This window comes from Gouania willdenowi, chromosome 7, assembly GCF_900634775.1.
Source record: "Gouania willdenowi chromosome 7, fGouWil2.1, whole genome shotgun sequence".
Classification (NCBI taxonomy): domain Eukaryota; kingdom Metazoa; phylum Chordata; class Actinopteri; order Blenniiformes; family Gobiesocidae; genus Gouania; species Gouania willdenowi.
The window spans coordinates 14,480,474-14,500,588 of record NC_041050.1 but is presented as its reverse complement, the minus strand read 5'-3'; the positions used below and the strand labels follow the sequence as shown (position 1 = coordinate 14,500,588).

Below are 20,115 nucleotides of genomic sequence, written 5' to 3'. Positions count from 1 at the left end.
ACAGACACAACAGGGAAGTGTTGTCTGATTTTCACTTTCTATTCGATAGGTATTCTCAACTGGTGGGTCGGGACCCAAAAGTGGGTCGCAGGCCTGTACTGGGTGGGTTACGGAAAGCTGGCCAAAAAAAAAAAGAATGTCATGTTGAACTTGTCTTTTATTTTGAAAGGAACTTTTCTTTTGACAGGTATGCTGTGAAAAGCATGTTGCACAGCAAAATATATAGATTTATGTTTTAAAAAAGATTAGATATGCGCGTTTTCAACAGCTATCTTTGTGGGTCCCAGGGTGAGATGAGTTGAGAACCCCTGCGTTAGACTATATGTATTTTTGTTATTATAGTTTTAGAATGTTTTTACAATGTTGCACTATAGTTAACATGTTTATTTAAGTACTCTCAGATAATGTCGAAGTGCAATCTGCTCCCAAAAGTGTTTGGAGGTATAAATATCACTGTTTATTTTTGTTGTTGTGATATTGGATTCTGTGAATTGTTTTTTTTTTTTTGTTTTGTTTTGTTTCCTGTTTCTAATTAAAAATATACAAAGTTCCCAAGATGATGAACAATACTGAGCTCACACTTACATTATGAGATGACAATTATTATAATTATTATATATTTATTTTTTTTTACTAATTCTAGGCATATTTACACAACAGGGTATAACCTTTTCAACTCAAGTGAATTCTTGATAAACAATAGTATAAATAAGACCTTTTTTTTTCCTATTTAAGTGTCACTCTGCAAAGAGAATGCAAAAACAGATATTAGATCACAGATATATAACAAGTTTTTCAAACATCAAATTATTCTTATTCTTATAAGTAAAAGTATGCTTCACCAACACTCCCACAAAACCCGCCAACGTCGCAATATCGCGTACCATCGATGATGGTTCTTGTAACATTTTAATATCTCAATGTCTTGTCACACAATATATCGTCCTACCCCAACTGACTACTAATATTGTCACTAAGTTTTTATTTATTTATTTATTTATTTTTTTCTGTTTAGATCTTGATTGTCAATGTTGTGTTTTGTGTTTTGATCGTCTGTATTTTTTGTAGTTGTTTGTTTAAAAAATATATATAAATCTATGGACTGGGATGTCGAACCTACAGTCAGGACTCAGGTAGAGAAAGGAGAAAGGGACAATAGCTACATCTAGAGGAACGAGTGCACAATGTGAAAGAAAATAATTAAAAATGCAACCCCTGTTAATTTTTTATTAGATAAAATCATTGTGTATGCCTCATTGATCAATACATCGAATATCATTTGTTATATATATATATATATATATATAAAGAAGCTTTTTTATTTTTTAATATTCACCGTGAACGCTGTGTTTGTTGACATTTACGCGCATTGCATTGTGGGATGTAAAGTCAAGAAGAAATTTTGACCTTTTTCTTTTTTTTTTTTTTTTTTTTTTTTTTGAGTAAATCATGTTAGACTCATTGATATATGAGGCCTACACTATCATTTTTATTTAATACAAATTATCGAGAATAGCAGCCTTAAATAATATAAAGGTCCTTAGTCCACACGCATTACCACTGAGTGGCGGTAATGCGTCTACATGCGTTTTAAAACCGCCAATAAACGTCAGACGAAGAAGAAGTGATGTTGATAAACTGGTTGTCAGGGACAGCAACTCACTTTAGCTAACACGGATTAAGCCAATTTATTCAACGATGACACATGTGTTTTTGAGAGGAAATCCACCGGCAGTGTTTCCATCGAGGCGGCCCAGTCTTTACGGGTAAAAGCAGCAGAGACTTTGTCGCTACTTTCCCATCTAAACAACCAGCGGTTGTTTTTGGTAGCTAATCTGTGATGCTAATGTCATCCATCAGCTAACGATAGCCCACACACTGACCCGGTGTCAATAAATTATTGTTTCTAAAAACGTTTACATTGCCATTGATTTCGCTAAGTACAAACATGGAGGACGATTATGAGAACTTGGAGGAGGAGGAAGAAGAAGAAGAAGAAGAAGAAGAAGAGGAGGAGGAATATGACAGCAGTGACAAATTACCTCTAGGATTTCCATCCTCTGCATTCACCTCACCGCTCCCATTTCGCTCCACACGACTAAACATCCAGAGGAGCAATGTCTGCTCCAGAGCATACTTTGTAGTGGTTATGGTCTTCTTCCACGTCTATATCGTGAATGTCATTGCCCTACTCCTTTACGTGCACTACAACAACGGCCCCGGGAGTTTGGTTACCGGGGATGGGGGCTCCCCATCAGCACCAGCCAGCAGCAGCAGCAGCGTTACACCTCCACCTCTCAGACAGCACCAGGACCAGGACCACAGTCAAAGCCTGAGTCTTCCTAGGATCGAAGGAATCCGGGTGAGAGACACTGTTAATGTGCGCCATTTAAGCTAGGAAGTGTCCCATACAGCAGTGGTTCCCAAGCTATTAACAGTCTCTTACCCTTCAGACATTTAACCTGAATCCATGTACCTCCTACTCCTGCACACTTAAAGAAACACAATAATGTAATGTAGGGCTGGGTGATATGGACCAAAACTCATATCTCGATATTTTTTTGGAAGTATCTCCGAGTATGTAATACATATCCATATTCTATTTTTTGTTCTATCGTACAAAAGATGACGTTACCGGAATCCAAAAAAACAATACATATTATATCGAAAATTTTAGATGCAGTCCGATAAAATCCGATATTCATTTTCTGGCTGACATCGGACCGATATTCGATATCTATTTCGGATCGGGACACCCCTATTATTTTGGAATTTACACATTGATACATGTTTTTGGTGTCATTTTTACTTCCTCCTGCGGGCTGGATTAGATGCTCAAAAAGGCCGGATTTGGCCCCCAGGCCTTTAGTTTGACACATGTGGCCTAAGGTCTATCTTAGGTTAAAAATGTGTCATTTTCAGTTAAGTACTTTTGATGTAATCCTACTTAAAATACAATCAAACAAATGAAGAAACATGGGTGAAACTATTACCTCATTTGCAGAGGAAATATCAGATGCCATTGGAGCCAGGAGCAGCTCTACTTTCAGCTCCATGGCTAACTTATCAACCCCAAAGGAAGCAAATTTAGGCTGATTCTGTGTAGAATCTACTCTACACATTCCTTACTAGATATAAAAAATAGGGACTCCTACTGCACTGTCAGGATTACTGCTGTTGCCCCAGGCTGATATCAATCACTCAATCCCATTCCTTTTGTTTGTGATCAAAACCAAGGATCTCCTTGTCTTTTCATTCAGGCTTTTTCCAATACAACAAACATATTCTAAGACAGACTCCAGTGTCTTTAAAAAGAAATAAAGAAAAAGTGGATTTGTTTGTTTGGCCTTTTTAAATGGTTAAACTGCCTTAAAATACTAAGACGAGACTCCTGTGTAAGTGTAGGAGTAGATTCTTTGGTTTCCTAATGAAAGACCCCTGTTTGAGCCATAGTTGAGGTATGGGGGTATTTTGCTTTAAAACAAATTATCTACATTTATCATATACACTGCACTGACTTGCTGTAGCCACTAGGAGTGTGACGATATCTCGATACGGTGATATATCGCAATATTTTTTCACGCGATCGATTATTGATATGCTCGCGCTACTTTTTAAAAACCTTTTCTGCTTTTTCACTAAAATGTTCAGGTACGTCTTCACAGACATGTTGTCACTGTTAGTTGAAGGAACCAATATATTGTTTACTGGGATATTGCACCATAATGGTGTCACTGGTAGGAAAGACCCTATTTTTTGTTTACAGAAACTATTGGAGATACTTATTCATTTACATTTGGTATGTTGACACTTATTTACAGAAATGTTGCACTAAAATAGTGTCACTGTTCACAGGACACTTTTTCAATTTATTGTATTTCAGAGATATAAATTAAAAATATATTTTCACCTAATCTTTGTTTTTTCTTATGTCATGGATTATCGTAGATTGATTTCTGACCAATATATGGATAATTGCGGTATCGTCATATCGTGAGATAATTGTTAATGTGAGTTTTGTATCGCGAGGTACCCAGAGGTTCCCACCCTAGTAGAAACTTTGGAAATGAGAAGCAGCGAAATATGTGTTTTTGTTTAGATTATTCCATGGATGAGTTACTGCGACCGATGGCAATGTTTTGACAAAATAATATCAAAAATTGTCGCCTTTTTCATGCAACAATCTATTGACGAGCGATGCTGTTTTTCTACAGGTTGGACATATCCAGCAGGTGTCCCTTGTGCCTGGCAAAACACACCAGATGAAGACACTCAGCCTGAAACCTCTGCTCTTTGGTCAGTACAGTACATTGTTATAATAAGCATATTTAAATAGTACTATTCAGCTTTAATCAAAACATTCACATCTGCAAGTTTAGCCAAATACGAACAAGAATTTTTCCCGTTAAAACTCAAAGAATGTGCATCATTTAGATACGGTTTATGTATTTATTTATTTTTACAAAAATAAAATAAAATAAAACATTCCCAGCAAAATCTTGACAAATAGGGGAGAGGAAACTTGAAATATGTCATGTGAATAACTCCTATGAGTTTTTCTTCATCTTCAAGAGTGTATAATTTTGTTCTAGATTTGTCTGGGGAAAAATACTTATTAAATTTATTAGGGTTCATATAAGCCTAGGGTTAAGTGAAGGAACTTCAGGTATGGAATGAAATGAAAAAAGAAAAAAAAAAAACAATAAATATTTTCCGAAAAACAACAGTATAAAGATAAAGTATAAGTACTTAATTGATTCTAGAGGTATTAGAAGTTGTATTTTCTACCAGTTTACACAATGTAATAGTCCAAATCACTATTTATTTACACTAATACAAATCCAAGGTGGTCAATTTAAGGCGTCTCGCTGCTTTCAGGTTTAAAATCATCTTTTGCCTCAGGAAACACAGTCTCAGCTCCTGCAACGGTGACGTTTCCATTTGCGTGCCGCAGCCACCAAGTTCTTTTCCCGTCTCTGCCAGGCGTACGCCCTGTCCACCACCAGGCGCTCACCCTGCACTCTTCCTGTCACCAAGAACGTGCCGCCTTGAGGGTGTTGCCTTGTCATGTTCCTCACACAGGTGGCGTCCCTTTCCAGCCACAGCTCAATGCGTGAGCGTATCTCTCCACCGAGCAAAGGTCCGTGCTTCAGGACGTCCAGTTTAGCAGCCAGAGAGAACTGGGACAGACTAATGGGACTGTATTTGAGCCTCGTCAGACGCAATTTCACAACTGGGGGAGCAAAAAGTAAAACATCAAGCAGGGTTGTATATACTGTATGTATATAGGAAAACAGTACAAGCATATTGTAAAATTTGTATTTCATATAAAAACATACATTCGTTAAAAACTTAGATTAATAAAAAAAAAAAATGTATGAATTAATGGAGAAGGGGTGGGATCAAATAAGTTTATACTTCTTACATTTATATAGAAAGTCATTGTTTGTCCGTACTACTTTTTTTACATTTGCTTTTTTTTTTTTTTTTTCCTTTATTTTTATTTTTACATGTTCGAAACAAACTAAACTAAACTAAACTGAGGGTTGGGGTCAATTATAATTGTATTTGTGTAGTTGATAAGTAATTCCAAATATGGTGTAATTATAACTCTAATTGTAATTGAAAAAATCTGTTGCTGTTGTAATCTTGTTTTAATTGTAATTTATTTAGTTCATATAATTGAGTTTGTTATTGCAATTGGTCTCAAAATTCCATAAAAAACTATAATGTAATTAAACACAAAACTTACAGTCAGTTCTGAGTATCATTTTATAAATATATATATATATATACACACACACACACAGTATAAATCAAGAGGTATGCTGCCAGAAAAAAGGCCCAGACGCCCACACCAAAAATATGAATACCAATATTTTCATTGATTAGGAAGCCTAACAAGGTAACCACGAAACAATATAGATGATAGATAATATTTTTAAAGTGTATTTTACAGCTGATTTAAGACATGGGCCAAATTGACCCGTTATCATAAGAGATGCTAACACAAGAGGAAGGTTACGTTTTATGGGCTTATTTATTTATTAAAGGCTCAGTAATTGTGATGAATTAAATTTGAACTTTAGTAATTGAGAACGTAATTGTAATTGACTTTCGGGGGAAATAACCATTGTAATTTTAGTTGTAATTGGAAAAAATGCCAGTCACCTTAATCGTAATTGAGTTGTAATTGAACATGGATAATTAAAGGCGTAATTGTGATTGAGAAATGTAATTGACCCCAACCCTGACATCAAGACTTGGTGACAATTGACATGCATGGTGTAAATCAACTTCTCAACTATTTTAAACGTAAAATCTGTGCAAGAAAAAGATACTGACCAAAATCACTCCGACAAAATATTTCCAGGGTGTCTTTCGAGGAGGACGCCTGCTCCAGCTCACAATCCTGGCAGCTCGCCTGAGGTGCTGACAACATCAAAGCGCTAATTAAATCATTTGGGGCGTGAGGTCAACTTATTCATGTCTCTCACCTCTGCGGCCTCCGCTATCTGCAGTGGTGTTGGTGATGGAGGAGATGCACATGAGGTGGTCTGCAGGATATTGGTCACACCGCAGAATTTCAGGCCAAGGGTAGCCATAGCAGTTCATGATTGGTGCACAGCTGTCTCGCACAGATTCACATAAACTTCTGCAGGGTGATACAAACCTGATGATAAAGAAGATAACTTTATTGTCACATAAACTGGTAGAGTGTTTTTTTCCTCTGCTTGTGGAAAGAGGCAACTACAGTGTAGCGCCTGCTTCTGGAACTCTTAAGCCACCACTGCCTAGAAGTAGGGAGCATATAGAGATCTATGCCACAAACAAGCACACATTGGCATTTTGACTGAAAAAGCTGGTTAAATAATTTAAAAAGCAGGCTGAAAGTTTCACCCTAGTAGGAAACAATAGGATGTTTACAGGCAAATGGGGCTTGTGACATCATCAATCATGTGATTTCAACATGGCTGGACATAGGCTCTGAAACATTAAAGTAGTCCCGTATTTAAAAGTTAATAAAACAGATATGGTGCAAAGTAATGTGTTTTGTTAGGCATAGATCTTCTAATAACTACAAAGGTTTTAAACCACATTTGTAAAAAAAAAAAAAAAAAAAAAACAGTGAAGGAACCATTCAAGAATAACAATGTCATTTTAAGCCAGGAACATAAGCTGCACCCTAAAAAAGAAAATCACCTCCATTTTTTCACTGCATGTAGCATTTGAAAAATTTTCTTATATGTTTATCTTATTTGTTTAAAAAATAAAAAATATCTATAAGATCATTTTATAAATTAAGAAATTTGCAGGTTTATGAGTTCAAATGGTTTGTAAGAAGGTTATAAAAAGAAAATATATTTGTTTTTGAAAAAATCTTGACGATTTAAATACACTTTTAAAAAATGATTTATTATTATTTATTTATTTTCATTGGCGACCCAATATTGAGAATCAAATGGAATTGTTGATTGAGTGTATCCTTCCACTCCTATAGACAACTAATCTTTGGTTTAACAATGGAGTCATTGCTTCTGTGTCATGCATTCACTGTTTATTGAAATTGATGAGCTATTGGATTGATTTATTGCAGATTAATATTTGAGAGAAACTTACCTGTCGAGGCAAATGGGAGCAAAGAGAGAACAGAGGAAGACTCGAGCATCAGGATGGCACTCTCTGGCCAGCAGTGGCAACCAACTGGTACTTTGCTGCACAGCCTCAGCCAGAGACTCGTGGCCCAATAGGTTGGGCGTTCTCATCGTGTCGTAGCCAATGTTGTGGCACAAGGCCATGGCCGGTGGGATGGGAATGCAGCGAGAGGAGCTGCGGGGTTCCCATAGCCTTCCTTCAGCCATAGATAGTGTGGATTCATAATGAGTTGACTCATGCGTGTCCCACCAACCGTCAGCTGTCTGCCCTGTTGGATTTCCTGGTCCCAATCCAATCCAACTTTGGCCTGCAATACTTGGCCTAATTCTGCTCTTTCCCCGTACTCTGGATTGAAGCCCTCCGTCTGCCCTCGTCTGTCCTTCCAGCCCTGCCTGTACTCTACCAGCATTGACTACAAAGGGACTGTAAGGCCCAGCGAGGAGAAGGAAAAATAATAGGGAGTCTGAATGGGAAAATATCCTGGTGAAAAAGTGAGCCATGCTCAACACTGCAACAGTGGGATAGTCCTGAGGTGTTGCTCTTGAGCTAATGACGATCTCTTTGTAAAAGTGGGAAGAAGGAGGGCAGCATAGGTGTTTTTATAGTCGGTGGTAAACAGATTTGCATAGGAAGGGGAGGTGTGGAGAACAACAGGGAGAAAGGAGGGTATCTAACATATAACAGCCTGTATGAAGATGTTGATCCTTTGGATACATGTGCAAGTTTACAGTCTGACTGAGCACTGCTTATGTGAAGTGTTAAAAAAGTAGTGCTTTAAAGCTTTTTCCTTACTTTTTGTATTTATTGGTTTGAGTTTGTGTGTGAGTGAGACAAAAGTGGCTGCTTCTCCCACTGGGGAGCATGCATGTCCTGATTCCAGTAGAGACAAGCAGGTCACTTCCTTTCCAGGGAGAGAAAAAGAGCAGCAGTGGGAGGGAGCCGAGGATGGCTCAGTCCCCTTCATTCAGATCACTTATTCTGATTAATGAGGCTTGACCGGACAGTAGGGATTAGCCAACGGTACAGTGTGAAAGACACGGGCGACAAACAAAACCTTTACTGTCCAAGCCGACAGGCTGCCGGAAGCTTTTCATTAGAAAAGAAAATGACTGGGAAACGTGGGCTGCCAGATTGAAACAAGGGGGAAATACTTTGTCCCCTCATAAATATATTTAAGGGTTGTTTATACACAATATATGAATAGGGCATAATCTTAATCATCGGATGATCTTATAATCTATAAAGATAATCCTTCAAATTACTAAAATAACATTGGAAACCAAATTTAGGAGGTAATTTACATATCACAGAATGACCGTGTGAAATGTGACACTTTTGGCTTTAAAGCAATTGACACCATCAGAGTAATTTAATCTTCTGCATTACCTGAAAATGTCAGAAGCCTGAGTTTGTCTCCATCCCTCCAGAGAATGTCCTGTGTTGTGTTTATTATGTACAACCACCTCTGAGTTAAACTACTGCAGTAATGACTCACAGTGGAGAGGCTTCAGGGAATACATTGTTTTTGGATACAAAGTCTGCACAAACTCTCTCAGTAACAAGTACTTGTTCCGTTCAGTAAATAAATACAGATCATGTATTAGAGTTGGTGCATGTTGATGGATAATTTAGTTTTATTTCAAATTGCACTTGTTTCTTTTTTGAGTTTGTTTTCATCAGACTATGTCTGAATTCACCCCCAAAAGCTTTTGTTAAGCATTCTAATCAGTTTAGGCGTCTGACAGATCAAGGAGGCTCTGTTAACACAAACTTTTCTAATCCACTTAGAGACAATCATCCACACACCTCTTAAGATGTGCAGCACACGCCTTTGTGACATGCGTCTGCAACGCTTTTGAGTTTTAAAGACCGCGTAAAGCAAATTCAGCCATTTGCTTCTAAACACATTAAATAGGTCATAAATGTATTCCTTAAAACATGTAAAAAGCCATTCAACCATTTATAATGTAATTGCGGAGCGAGGCTTCACAAACGGTGTTTCAAATTTCTGTGTTCAGGATTTAATGGGTGGGTCAGAAATCATAGCCTTGTTACGTAACGGAGCCATCATTAGCATAAACCGACCCTGTTGCTGAAGCACACCAAACTTCCGCGGCCTCCAAGGGGCATGATCTGGCCTCTAGCCGAAAACAAACCACATATTCAGACTCGGGGGAATAAAACACGTCCGCTGGTGCCACATTTTCAATGAAATGAGCCCTTTTTGTGCACCATGATTTAGTTTTTTGCCTCTAGCAGGCGCAGTTCTACACAGGAGAGATGCACATATTCGGACTCGGGCGGAGAAGACCTTTCTTCTGACCCGATCCGAGAATTTTGGGACTTTTCCTGTTTTTTGGTCATTTACACTGATGTCTCCCATAGGATTAGGGTTAATACACGGAGGCGGCTCCCTTCCCGTGCATGGGCGTGGTTCTGATCCTATCTTCATGAAATTTGGCTCAGTTATGTCAAGATGGTTCCCCAAATACCCCGCCGAGATCTTTCCCAAACAAAATGGGGGTGCCCCTACATTTGGACCTACTGTATTGTTATTAATGGGGATGGAATTTTTTTTTGATCCTTCTGTTTTGTCATGATTCTAGATCTGCAAAATCTTCAGCGTTTGGCAAACATGCTCATTTAATTCTTCATGGGAAGCACATTGGCTTTGTTCACTTCCATGTCAAAGCAAAGCAAAGCTGTGTTTGCGTATTACGTATTATTATTATTAGAATTTCCTCTCATATATTCACATCTTCTGCAATTAAAGTCTCATAAGCTTCGATATTCTCAAGGATTTCCATCTTGTCTTTTTTTCTTTTTTTTCCCCAGAGATCCCAGGTTTCTTGTCGGAGGAGGAATGTCGTGTGGTGGTGCAGCTGGCTCAGCTCAAAGGTCTGATGGACAGCCAGGCAGCAGGACCCAGTGCAGGTCAGGAGTCAAACCCGCCACTCCTTAGCCTCAGCACTGAAGAAGTCTTCAGTTTATTAGACCTGAACCAAGATGGGCTGCTTCAAAAGCAAGAGGTGACGAGAAAACATTGTAGCTTTGAAAGAAAAATCTCATGTAAAACAATATGACTTGATCCTATAAAGCAGAGAGGGAGTTTACAGTACATTCAAGTCAAACAAGCTTCTTTTCCTCAGATATTTAGTCACTCACGATCTCGAGATGGGACTTGGTTGAGCCCAGAAAATCTTCGACGGTTACTGACCAGCCTGGAAACCTGCCCAACAGGTTGGTGCTCCTTTTGTTCATCTGGATTGGAAAACTCTTATATATATCCCCCCCGCGCTTCCCTTTTTCATAATGATAAAAATAATAATATTGATTACATTTTATAATGCACTCGTATTTAAAGCAAGGGTTACGGTTAGGGTTAGTAACCCTAACCCTAAGTGTTATAAAATAAATGGAAATACAACCGTTATGAACCTAAAAAGACATGTACTCAAAGGGCCTCCTTGAAGTGGTAAGACTTTTTTTTTTTTTTTTTTTTTTTTTTTTTTATTAATTTTTTTTTTTTATGTTTTTTGTGGTAAGACTTTTTAAAAGCATTAACAGTATGTGGGGCTCGGAGGAGACTTTCTGGAAGGGAGTTCCAGAGGCGGGGGGACAGCTGAGCACAAAGTTCCATCTCCCATAGTCTGGGGTTTGGTTCCTGGGATGTGGAGGAAGGTAATGGATTTAGAACAGAGACTTTGGTTTGAAGTGGGCTGTTGAGAAATTCTTTAAGGTAGGGTGAAAGTCTTTCCGCCATGTCCCCCAGTTTGGGAACCACTGGGCTAACGGGTGTCACTATAATTGCGTGCTAACTATTTGATTGGCAAGGCAGGAAGAGTGGTGACACCATTTGGTCCCAATCCCATTGTGCCAGGCATTGTTCAGGCCGGATGTGTCTCATGATCTCATCCCATCTCATTAGCAACTGATTATTCTATTGTTCTTCAACAGCTTTTCTTAATTTTCCCCCGGAACCCACAGCTCCCACCTCCGCCTCTTCTCTGACACCCCGTCCTATTTTTTTGCTGGTGTTCTGTCTCTCAGTGGGAATGATGGGAGGCACGTTGATAAAATAGTACAAAGAGGACAGGACAGAAGAAAAAAAAACAGGAGGTTGTTTTGACCCACTGTATAAGAGTTTGAGTCTTAACTAAGGCTGAACGATTAATTGAATTTGCGATATATCGCGATATCATGAACTGCAATTTTCTTTTCTTTTCTTTTTTTTCTTGTCCTGTCTTGTACTGTCCTGTTAAGTTCAGAGGTTGTTTAAGAGGTGCAGTCCACATGTTTACATGTTTCATGAAACGTGAAGTTAGTTAGATATGTTGAAGAGGTAAAGCCACAGATTTGTTTGCTTTATTGTTGTAATCTGTGCTTTAAAATGTATATTTTATATTTATTTAAAGTTTAAATAAATCTGAAATTGTTTATTATGAAACAGATTGATTTATTGCTTGTGTTCATTGAAAAATACATGACAAGAGGCCGTTGAAGAAATAATCGCATATTAATTAAATCGCAATCGCAATATTGAGGAAAAAAAATCGCAATTAGATTATTTTCCAAAATCGTTCAGCCCTAGTTTTAACTGAACAGAACTGACATGCAACTGAAAACTGTAAATGTTTATAAGGATCTGTGGTCATCTTTGTGTCTGACAGGGATGCTGACATTATGGGACTTTAGTCATGTTTATGATGTGTCCCAGCATCCAGGACAGCAAGGGAATGTGAAGCTGCACAGTCAGTTCAAACAGAAAAGCAAGCACACATGGCTTTACCAAGGTCCAGCATCTCACCATGTGCTGCAGTCCCTCAGGAACAGGTCACTCCCCACACTCCCAATTTGTCCTGTTCTGAAACCAAAAACAGCACATTTTTCACTCCCGCGTAACATTGTATTTTGTTGTTTCCCCACATTCCTTAGAGTAACCAGTCTGACACGCTTGCCCTCTGTGTTGGTGGAGCTGAGTGAACCTCTGCAGGTACTCCGCTATGAGAATGGAGACTTCAGTAATGCTCACCATGATAGTAGCCCTGAACACTTAGAGACATCCTGTGCACACACACGGCTGGTTGGAAACACCTCTGCCCTCACGGAAGTCTTTTGCAGGTATGTTCATATTACTCAACTTGGTTGTTTTAGCATTATCACCATAATTTATTTATGTGTTTGTCTGTTAGCAGGATTACGTCAAAAGTACGTAATGGATTTTGACAAAAAATGTAAACCAATAAAGACCACACGCCATAGAAGATTCCATTAAATTCTGGATCAGTTTAAAGAATCTTAAAATCCATCTCTCATCATTGGCATAATTTCAAAAATTCATATCTTGGTTCTTATTTCACAAATTTTTATGAAATTTGACCCAGTTATGCCACTAAGTTTCATCCAGATCAGATCCAGATTGTGCATCTCATCGCATTTTTACAAAAAGAAATGGGGGTCGCCCATAAAAAAAAACGAGTCGAAAACGAAAGGATTAATTTTGACCTTGTTTTAACTTTGCCAGGGAGGTATTATTTTCACCAATATTTATTTTTGTTTGTGTGTTAGCGGGATTACATCAAAATTACTTAACAGATTCTGACAAAATTTTAACCAAAGATACAGTTTGCACCATGGAGGATTCCATTACACTTTTAGGGGGATCTAGATCATTGGGTGACCGTGGATCAGGTGGTAGAGGGTCGTCTTCTGATCGAGAGGTTGGGGGTTCGATCCCAGTACCTGACTATGTGTCGAAGTGTCCCTGGGCAAGACACTGAACCCTAAGTTGCTCCCAGTGGTTGACTAGCGCCTTGCATGGCAGTCCTGTCCCACTGGTGTGTGAATGTGAGAGTGATTGGGTGAATGAGCTGATATGTAAAGCGCTTTGAGACTGCTTCAGTGTGGTTATAAAGCGCTATATAAATCTAGTCCATTTAGTCCATTTATACTCATTCTTGATCAGTTTGAGAAATACAAAAAATCTCTATCTCTCATCAGTGGCAACATTTCAAAAATGCATATCTCATTTCGGAATTGACCGATTTTTATGAAATTTAACTCAGTTATGTCGGGATGGTTCCTCAATTACCCCACCGAGATCTTTTCCAAAAAAAATAGGGGTGCCCCTACATTTGGACCTACTGTATTGTGAATAATGGGGATGGAAATTTCTTACAAGCTTTTAAAGCGGTGATTCTCAACTGGTGGGTCGGGACCCAAAAGTCAGTCGCAAACAGTCAGTGGGTAGGTCGCGGACAGCTGGTCAAATATTAAATGAATACTTTATGCCTCTCTGGTTGAACTTGTCTTTTATTTTGAAATAAACTTTTGACAGGCATGCTGTTAAATACATGTTGCACAGAGAAATATATAGATTTATATTTAAAAAAAGATTAAATGCACATGTTTTCAACAGCTATTTTTGAAAAACTAAATTTGGTTGGTTGAATTCTAAATTAAAAAAAAATTTAATTGCTGTGCCAAAATGTGGGTCGCAGGGTGAGACCAGTTGAGAACCCCTGATCTAAAGTGTGATGATCATGGTACCATGATCAGAATCACTGAACCATAGTGCATTGGTTTTGGTTTTAAATGTGTGTATTTCAAGCTACTCTTCCTTTTGTGTTTCAGGTATCTTACCGTGCTATTCTACCTCAGTTCATTAGAGGAAGGTGGTGAGACCACATTCCCTGTAGCAGATAACCGCACTTATGATGAACGGGTGAGTTCGTCCAATCCAGTCGCCATTACTCAACAACCCACTTACATACCATAATAACACCAAATTACCTCTATATTTTTACAGTAATGACAATTAATTATCAAGGTGACCTCAATAGCTATAATGCAAGTAGTTTTTACTGTTTGTGGGTCCCAGGATCTGGTCCAGGATGGAGTTGATTTGACAGACACCCAGGAGACGTGCAACAGAGGGAATCTGAGAATGAAACCCACTGCTGGGACAGCGCTCCTCTGGTACAACCATCTGTCAGATGGTCGAGGTAGGAAGTACATGTTAGCAGGCCAGCTTGTTTATCACATGTCAAGCTTTATAGAAAAATCAAAAAGTGTAGTCCAGGAAGAAGGTCACAAATGAGAATTTTTGGACTGAGTGCAAACAAACCACATAATCCAGAGCCATTCTACAGGTTAGGCCTAAAATACGATGTGGCTTAAAACATTTTTGGTCATCAACACTGAACAATCCCTACAATGGACTGGCGCCCTGTCCAGGGTGTGACTCCACAAACCAAGCATGCAACAGAAGCTATAGAGGCAGGAAATAAAAATGTGATGTGGCTTAGACCAGCAATTCTCAACTGGTGGGTCGGGACCCAAAAGTGGGTCACGGACCTGTACTGGGTGGGTCGCAGACAGCTGGTCAAAAATAAGTACCTCTCAAAATGGACTTGTCTTTTATTTTGAAAGGAACTTTTCTTTTCACAGACTTGCTGTGAAATGCATGTTGCACAGGAAAATATATAGATTTATGTTTTAAAAAAGATTATCTGTGAGTGTTTTCAACAGCTATTTTTGAAAAACTAAACTTGGTTGGTTGATTTCTAAAAAAAAAAAAAAAAAAACTGGGTCGCGATTTAATGACCGTGGCAAAATGTGGGTCCCAGGGTGAGACCAGTTGAGAACCTCTGTCTTAGACAATGTCTTATTTTAGTGTTTTATTTTTATTTAATTTTTTTATATACAGGTATTTATTTTGAAAATCTTGCTTGCACACTAACACATTCATTTTATGTTTTTATAACTTTTTCTAAAGAGAAGCATCTAGGTATCAATATGTGTTAAATGACCTGAACATACAAGTGCCTTCACTTATCAACCTTGCGTGAAAAGCAGTGCAAATCTGAGTCCACATTTGGTCCTACGACAGATGTGATTTATAAAACATTTGTATTTGACCAATCCCAGCATACAAATGTTTGTCTACTGATGTCAAACAAACGTTGGCGTGAAGATAAACGTTTCCGAGATGAAAATCTGCATCCTCACAGCTGAGGTGGAACAAAACAAAGATGTGCTTTTCGGTAGTGTGAAAAGTGGAATTTAAACGCTCTGTGGAAGAGAATAACTGAGGAAGTGAACAGCAGTTTCTTATTGGAACAAACTCTAGCTGAGGTTTGAATTCAATTCTCAATAACTACCTTAACCAATGGTTTAACTGATGATGGTTTAGATTTAAATTTTACTCGCCTTCTGAAGTTCAGCCTAAAAGCGCACATTCCTACTATTTGATCAAGACAATTCCTTACATTGTGACGAATGCAATCCCAAAGAGAACCTGCAAACTCGTCACAGAAAGGTCCCAGGTGCCCCGACCATGAATGGAACCCATTACCTAAGGATAACCATTACATCATTGTTTTTTTAATGTCTAACTGTCACTAGACCAGAAATGTGTATTTTAACTGAAAATGTTTGTTTTGAACAATGAGTATTAGAATTAGAATTAGAATATTAATGCGACACAGTCGGTAAACTGTGATATTGTGCAACTAGCTTGACAAAAGTTTTGTTTCCTTAATGATAGGGATGTAACGATTAATCGTAGGGCAGTTAAAAATCTATTCATAGGTATAACGATTCACATCGATGCTGTGAAAATTGAATCGCAGTACTTTTTTTAACCAGCAGAGGGCGCTATCCAGAAGTGTTGGCGGCGAGCGAAATCTGCTAATACTTTCTTTCTGGCCATCTTCTACTCTTGAACATATTCATAAATGATTCCTTACCTACGGTGGCTGGGAAGTGTCAGGTGAATGCATTTACAGAAATGAACACAAATGCAAACAGGTCACAACACGAATGCAAACAGGACACAACACGAATGCAAACAGGTCACAACACGAATGCACACCGGCCACAATGGAAGTGTTTCCAACGGACCAGTATTACAGTCGGACAGTCGGACGGGTATTATGATTTGATAGCCTGATATGAAAAATATAAGAGTATCCTAATCAACTTTCACTTACTTTCATACGCGTTTCGATGTCTTCTTCTTGTTCTTAACTTAACACTTCTGTTGTAGCCATTTTGCATTCGTGTTGTGACCTTTTTGCATTTGTGTTCATTTCTTTAAATGCATTCACCTGACACTTCCCGGCCACCGGGTTTCCGCAACGGAAGTGTTTCCGACGGACCGGTATTACAGACGGACACGTTTCTGGCGGATGTTTTTAACCCACCAGAACAGTTAAGAACAAGAAGAAGACATCGAAACGCGTATGAAAGATATCTGTAATATTACGTGAATATCTGTAAAAGTCACGTTTTTCTATTCGCTCTGTCTGCTAGCATAGCATCTCTTCTTCACTGATGGAATAACTGCATGCCAACCGACCACTGGGTTACCAGCGCCCTCTGCTGGTTCAAACAAATATCTGACCTAAATACAGTAAAATGACTGTTTTTCAGTTGCACTTTTAAAAAGAAAAAGAACTATTATGCAGTTTTGTATTGTTTACTATAGAACCAGAATTTAAATAATAGGCTTCTTCTTCATTTGTATTATTAATTTATTTATTTCATTCAAGATTTATTTTTAGTTAAATTGCATTGTTTTGAATAGTTTATCAAGGGATTCTTTTGACAATGAAAAATAGTATAGTATTTTCCCCAAAAAAATAAAGGAATATTTTTCAGTCATTTATATACAGTCCCATTTTGTAAAATAAATCGTGAGAGAATCGTATCGTGAACCCAGTATCGTGAATCGAATCGTATCGGGAGTTGAGTGAATCGTTACAGCACTACTTAATGATGAAAACGAATGTAAAAGAGCTTATGTGCATTCTTTTCATGTTTTAAAGAAGTTATAGTTGGTACAATCCACAAATTATAAAGGTTTGTTGAAATGTCAGTTTTCATTGCATTCATTATTTCTGAGGTGTGTTTCCTCAAATGCTTCTTTGGTCTTTCCTCTACAGGCTGGATGGGTGAGTTGGATGAGTATTCCCTGCATGGGGACTGCCCAGTCCATGGTGGAGTAAAGTGGGTAGCCAACAGCTGGGTAAACGTGGATCCAGATTACATGCAGCAGGCACACTACCAGAAACTGGTCGCTCAAAGACATCAAACTACGTCGGGCATGGAGCAGCAAATCCAACCTCTGTCTCACAGCGAGCTCCATCAGGATCTATAGCTGAACCAGTTGATGGCACGTTAGTTTTACAGTTGATATGACAATTGCACAATAAATAGTCACACCTTTGTTTTGTTTTTTTAGGCGGCTTATTTTGCAAGCTGATTTAATTTTTAATCAAAGAATGAAAGTATATTTATCTCCTATGTGAATGTGTTTCTGATGTCCCAAGCTTTAATCATGGAGTGTTAAAGGTTTCTGCTATGGTTCATTGGTTTACCATGAAAGGTGGTTTATATATTTGGCTTCTTTCATAATTCAGGTTATGTGGGTATTTATTTGACTAAAACTATTTATTGTTGTTATTTATTGTCATCACTTAGTGTTCTAAGTTATTGTATTACTTATTTATATCTGCTTGATATTGCACTGGATATGTTACTGTTTGATTGTATTTATTCTGTGTTATTAATATACTGTAAAGGAATCATTTATTTGAGTGTTTTTCTTTATATATATATATATATATATATATATATATATATATATATATATATATATATATATATATATATATATACTGCCGTTACCGTAGTGGCCTCTAGGTGTCACCAGATATCCTACAGAATGTGCTAACACAGTTCACTGCAGTTGAAGTCTAAATAATATTTGTATAGTTATCAGTATGATTTACATTTCCTTGAAAGTCCAGTAGAAATATTTGGTGTTGCTGCAAAAAAAGAAAGTATTTCAATCAATATCACATATCTAATAGTTTTAAAGCTAAAGTTTTTAATATTATACATCTATATATTCTATTTTAAATCCTGCAAGATTCTCTTTGTCTTCTTTTTGAATAGTATGTTAAAGTTTCATTTCTTCAGTCAACTTTCACTTAGGAAATCTATTTTGATCTCCGGAAGTTTCCATTAAAGTTTCCCTGATCAAAGTGATCAGCAGATGCCTCTGACATAGAGTGGCAATTGAAAGTCGAAGCAAGTCATGAGATCAAAGTGGATTTCCTAAGTAACAAAATAATCCTAAATAACTGAAACGTTAACATATTATTCAAAAAGAATCTTGCAGGAATTACTACGCTGAAGTCAAGGAAACATCAAAGCAATCAGCAGACTCCTCTGATGAAGACTGGCTTTTGACAGTCCAAACATGTCATGATATCCAAGTCGATTTTTTAAGTAACAGTTCTCTTGATAAATTAAACCTTAACATAATGTATTTTATTTTAACCAACAGAGTTTTTAAGAACTGTCATTGACAGCAAAACAAAGCTGAAAATTAGACCAGCAGTTTTTGCTGTAGCACAAACACAGGGATCTGGGTCAGGGATTGTTGTTAAAGGATATAAGGCAATAGAATTGTTTATTAACTTTTATGTCAAATTGTGATTCAGATTGCACTATGAGTTACCTATAAACGGAAGGAGAAAAGAACACTGCATTCCTGATTAGATAAACTCGGGTACTTGTAGATAGTTTGCATTCTTGCAGATATGTCTTTGTATCCTCTTCCAGATTTTAGTGCCTTTTATTGCTGGCAAATAAGGTTACAACTTGTTTATATTTCTTCTGACAAGAACATTATGTAACTGCGTTTGTTTATGAACAAAGTTCAAAAACATCCTGATCCGCGGCTGATGCGTGAAACTTAATTCAGGATATGCAGGATCTGCAGTTGACATGTTCACAGGATGATGTCAAAAACACTTAATGGATTTTGGCAAAAATAGTCCTTATACCATGATAGATTACTTTCAACTTTGAAGGGTATCCGGATCAATATACTGATTCTGGATCAGTTTCAAAAATGGAAAAATCTAAGCATAGGTGAAATTTGAAAAATGCATCTCGGTTCGTAATTTGCCGATCTCAGCCCTTCCAAACACATCTCCACAGTATTTTGCAAGGCTCCCAGTTTCCCCATGTTTATTTCACATGACGGCAGTCATTTTTAATCAGAACTCACCATTTTTCAAAACCCCTGTCATTTTTCTCAAATTATTCCACAAAGTTTCCCCAAATTAAATAAAAAATGTGTCACAAAATCAAGGAAATTTAAAGTGAAGATCCTGCAGGGACTGAAAACTGTCACGCAGTGCTTAGATTTCTATGTATTGTTGTGTTCAAGACCACACTATCCGAGACCAGAATGCACCGAGACCAAGACTTCCGGGAACTGAGACCGAGTCCAAGACCATGAACATTTTTTTTTTAATTAAAAAAAATATATAAATAAATAAAATTATGACAAGGTTCGACAGTTAAATAACATTCTCTCTTCAGTTTTAGTTTCTTTTAAATACATTTGACGGACAAAGAAGGTGCCTGCGAAAAATTAAC

The 20,115-nt window shown here is 37.7% G+C and overlaps 3 protein-coding genes across 6 annotated transcripts in view; 2 read left to right on the top strand and 1 right to left on the bottom strand.

Moving 5' to 3' along the window:
* The window catches only part of LOC114467603 (DNA topoisomerase 1), a 703,770-nt gene that overhangs the window by 373,708 nt on the left and 309,947 nt on the right, over nt 1–20,115 (top strand). The gene's annotated exons all lie outside the window — the stretch shown is intronic.
* On the top strand, nt 1,621–18,245 carry LOC114467612 (transmembrane prolyl 4-hydroxylase-like). 4 transcript variants are annotated; one of them, XM_028454047.1, is made up of 9 exons: nt 1,621–2,362; nt 4,215–4,296; nt 10,492–10,685; nt 10,806–10,896; nt 12,327–12,489; nt 12,592–12,777; nt 14,290–14,380; nt 14,537–14,660; nt 17,604–18,245. In XM_028454047.1, exons 1-9 carry the CDS (start codon nt 1,949–1,951, stop codon nt 17,816–17,818), a joined length of 1,560 nt encoding a protein of 519 aa, XP_028309848.1. In that variant the 5' UTR covers nt 1,621–1,948; the 3' UTR covers nt 17,819–18,245. The 4 variants fall into 4 exon arrangements, with proteins under 4 accessions (XP_028309848.1, XP_028309847.1, XP_028309849.1 ...); XM_028454046.1 differs by having other exon boundaries at nt 12,327–12,777; XM_028454048.1 differs by lacking the exon at nt 10,806–10,896 and having other exon boundaries at nt 10,492–10,590; nt 12,327–12,777.
* On the bottom strand, nt 4,914–8,476 carry LOC114467616 (secreted frizzled-related protein 5). Its single transcript, XM_028454057.1, has 4 exons — nt 7,621–8,476; nt 6,498–6,673; nt 6,346–6,432; nt 4,914–5,233 (listed from the first exon to the last, which is right to left on the bottom strand). The coding sequence occupies exons 1-4, from the start codon at nt 8,154–8,156 to the stop codon at nt 4,914–4,916; spliced, it is 1,119 nt and encodes a 372-aa protein (XP_028309858.1). The 5' UTR covers nt 8,157–8,476.

Excerpts from the sequence above, each read along its gene's own strand:
- LOC114467612 (XM_028454046.1), top strand. The coding sequence starts at position 1,949 with ATGGAGGACGATTATGAGAACTTGGAGGAGGAGGAAGAAGAAGAAGAA. Across the intron at positions 10,686-10,805 it reads GGCTGCTTCAAAAGCAAGAG|ATATTTAGTCACTCACGATC; the intron begins GTGACGAGAAAA and ends TCTTTTCCTCAG. Across the intron at positions 12,778-14,289 it reads CTCACGGAAGTCTTTTGCAG|GTATCTTACCGTGCTATTCT; the intron begins GTATGTTCATAT and ends TTTGTGTTTCAG.
- LOC114467616 (XM_028454057.1), bottom strand. The coding sequence starts at position 8,156 with ATGGCTCACTTTTTCACCAGGATATTTTCCCATTCAGACTCCCTATTA. Across the intron at positions 6,674-7,620 it reads GCTCCCATTTGCCTCGACAG|GTTTGTATCACCCTGCAGAA; the intron begins GTAAGTTTCTCT and ends CTTTATCATCAG. Across the intron at positions 6,433-6,497 it reads AGATAGCGGAGGCCGCAGAG|CACCTCAGGCGAGCTGCCAG; the intron begins GTGAGAGACATG and ends TGATGTTGTCAG.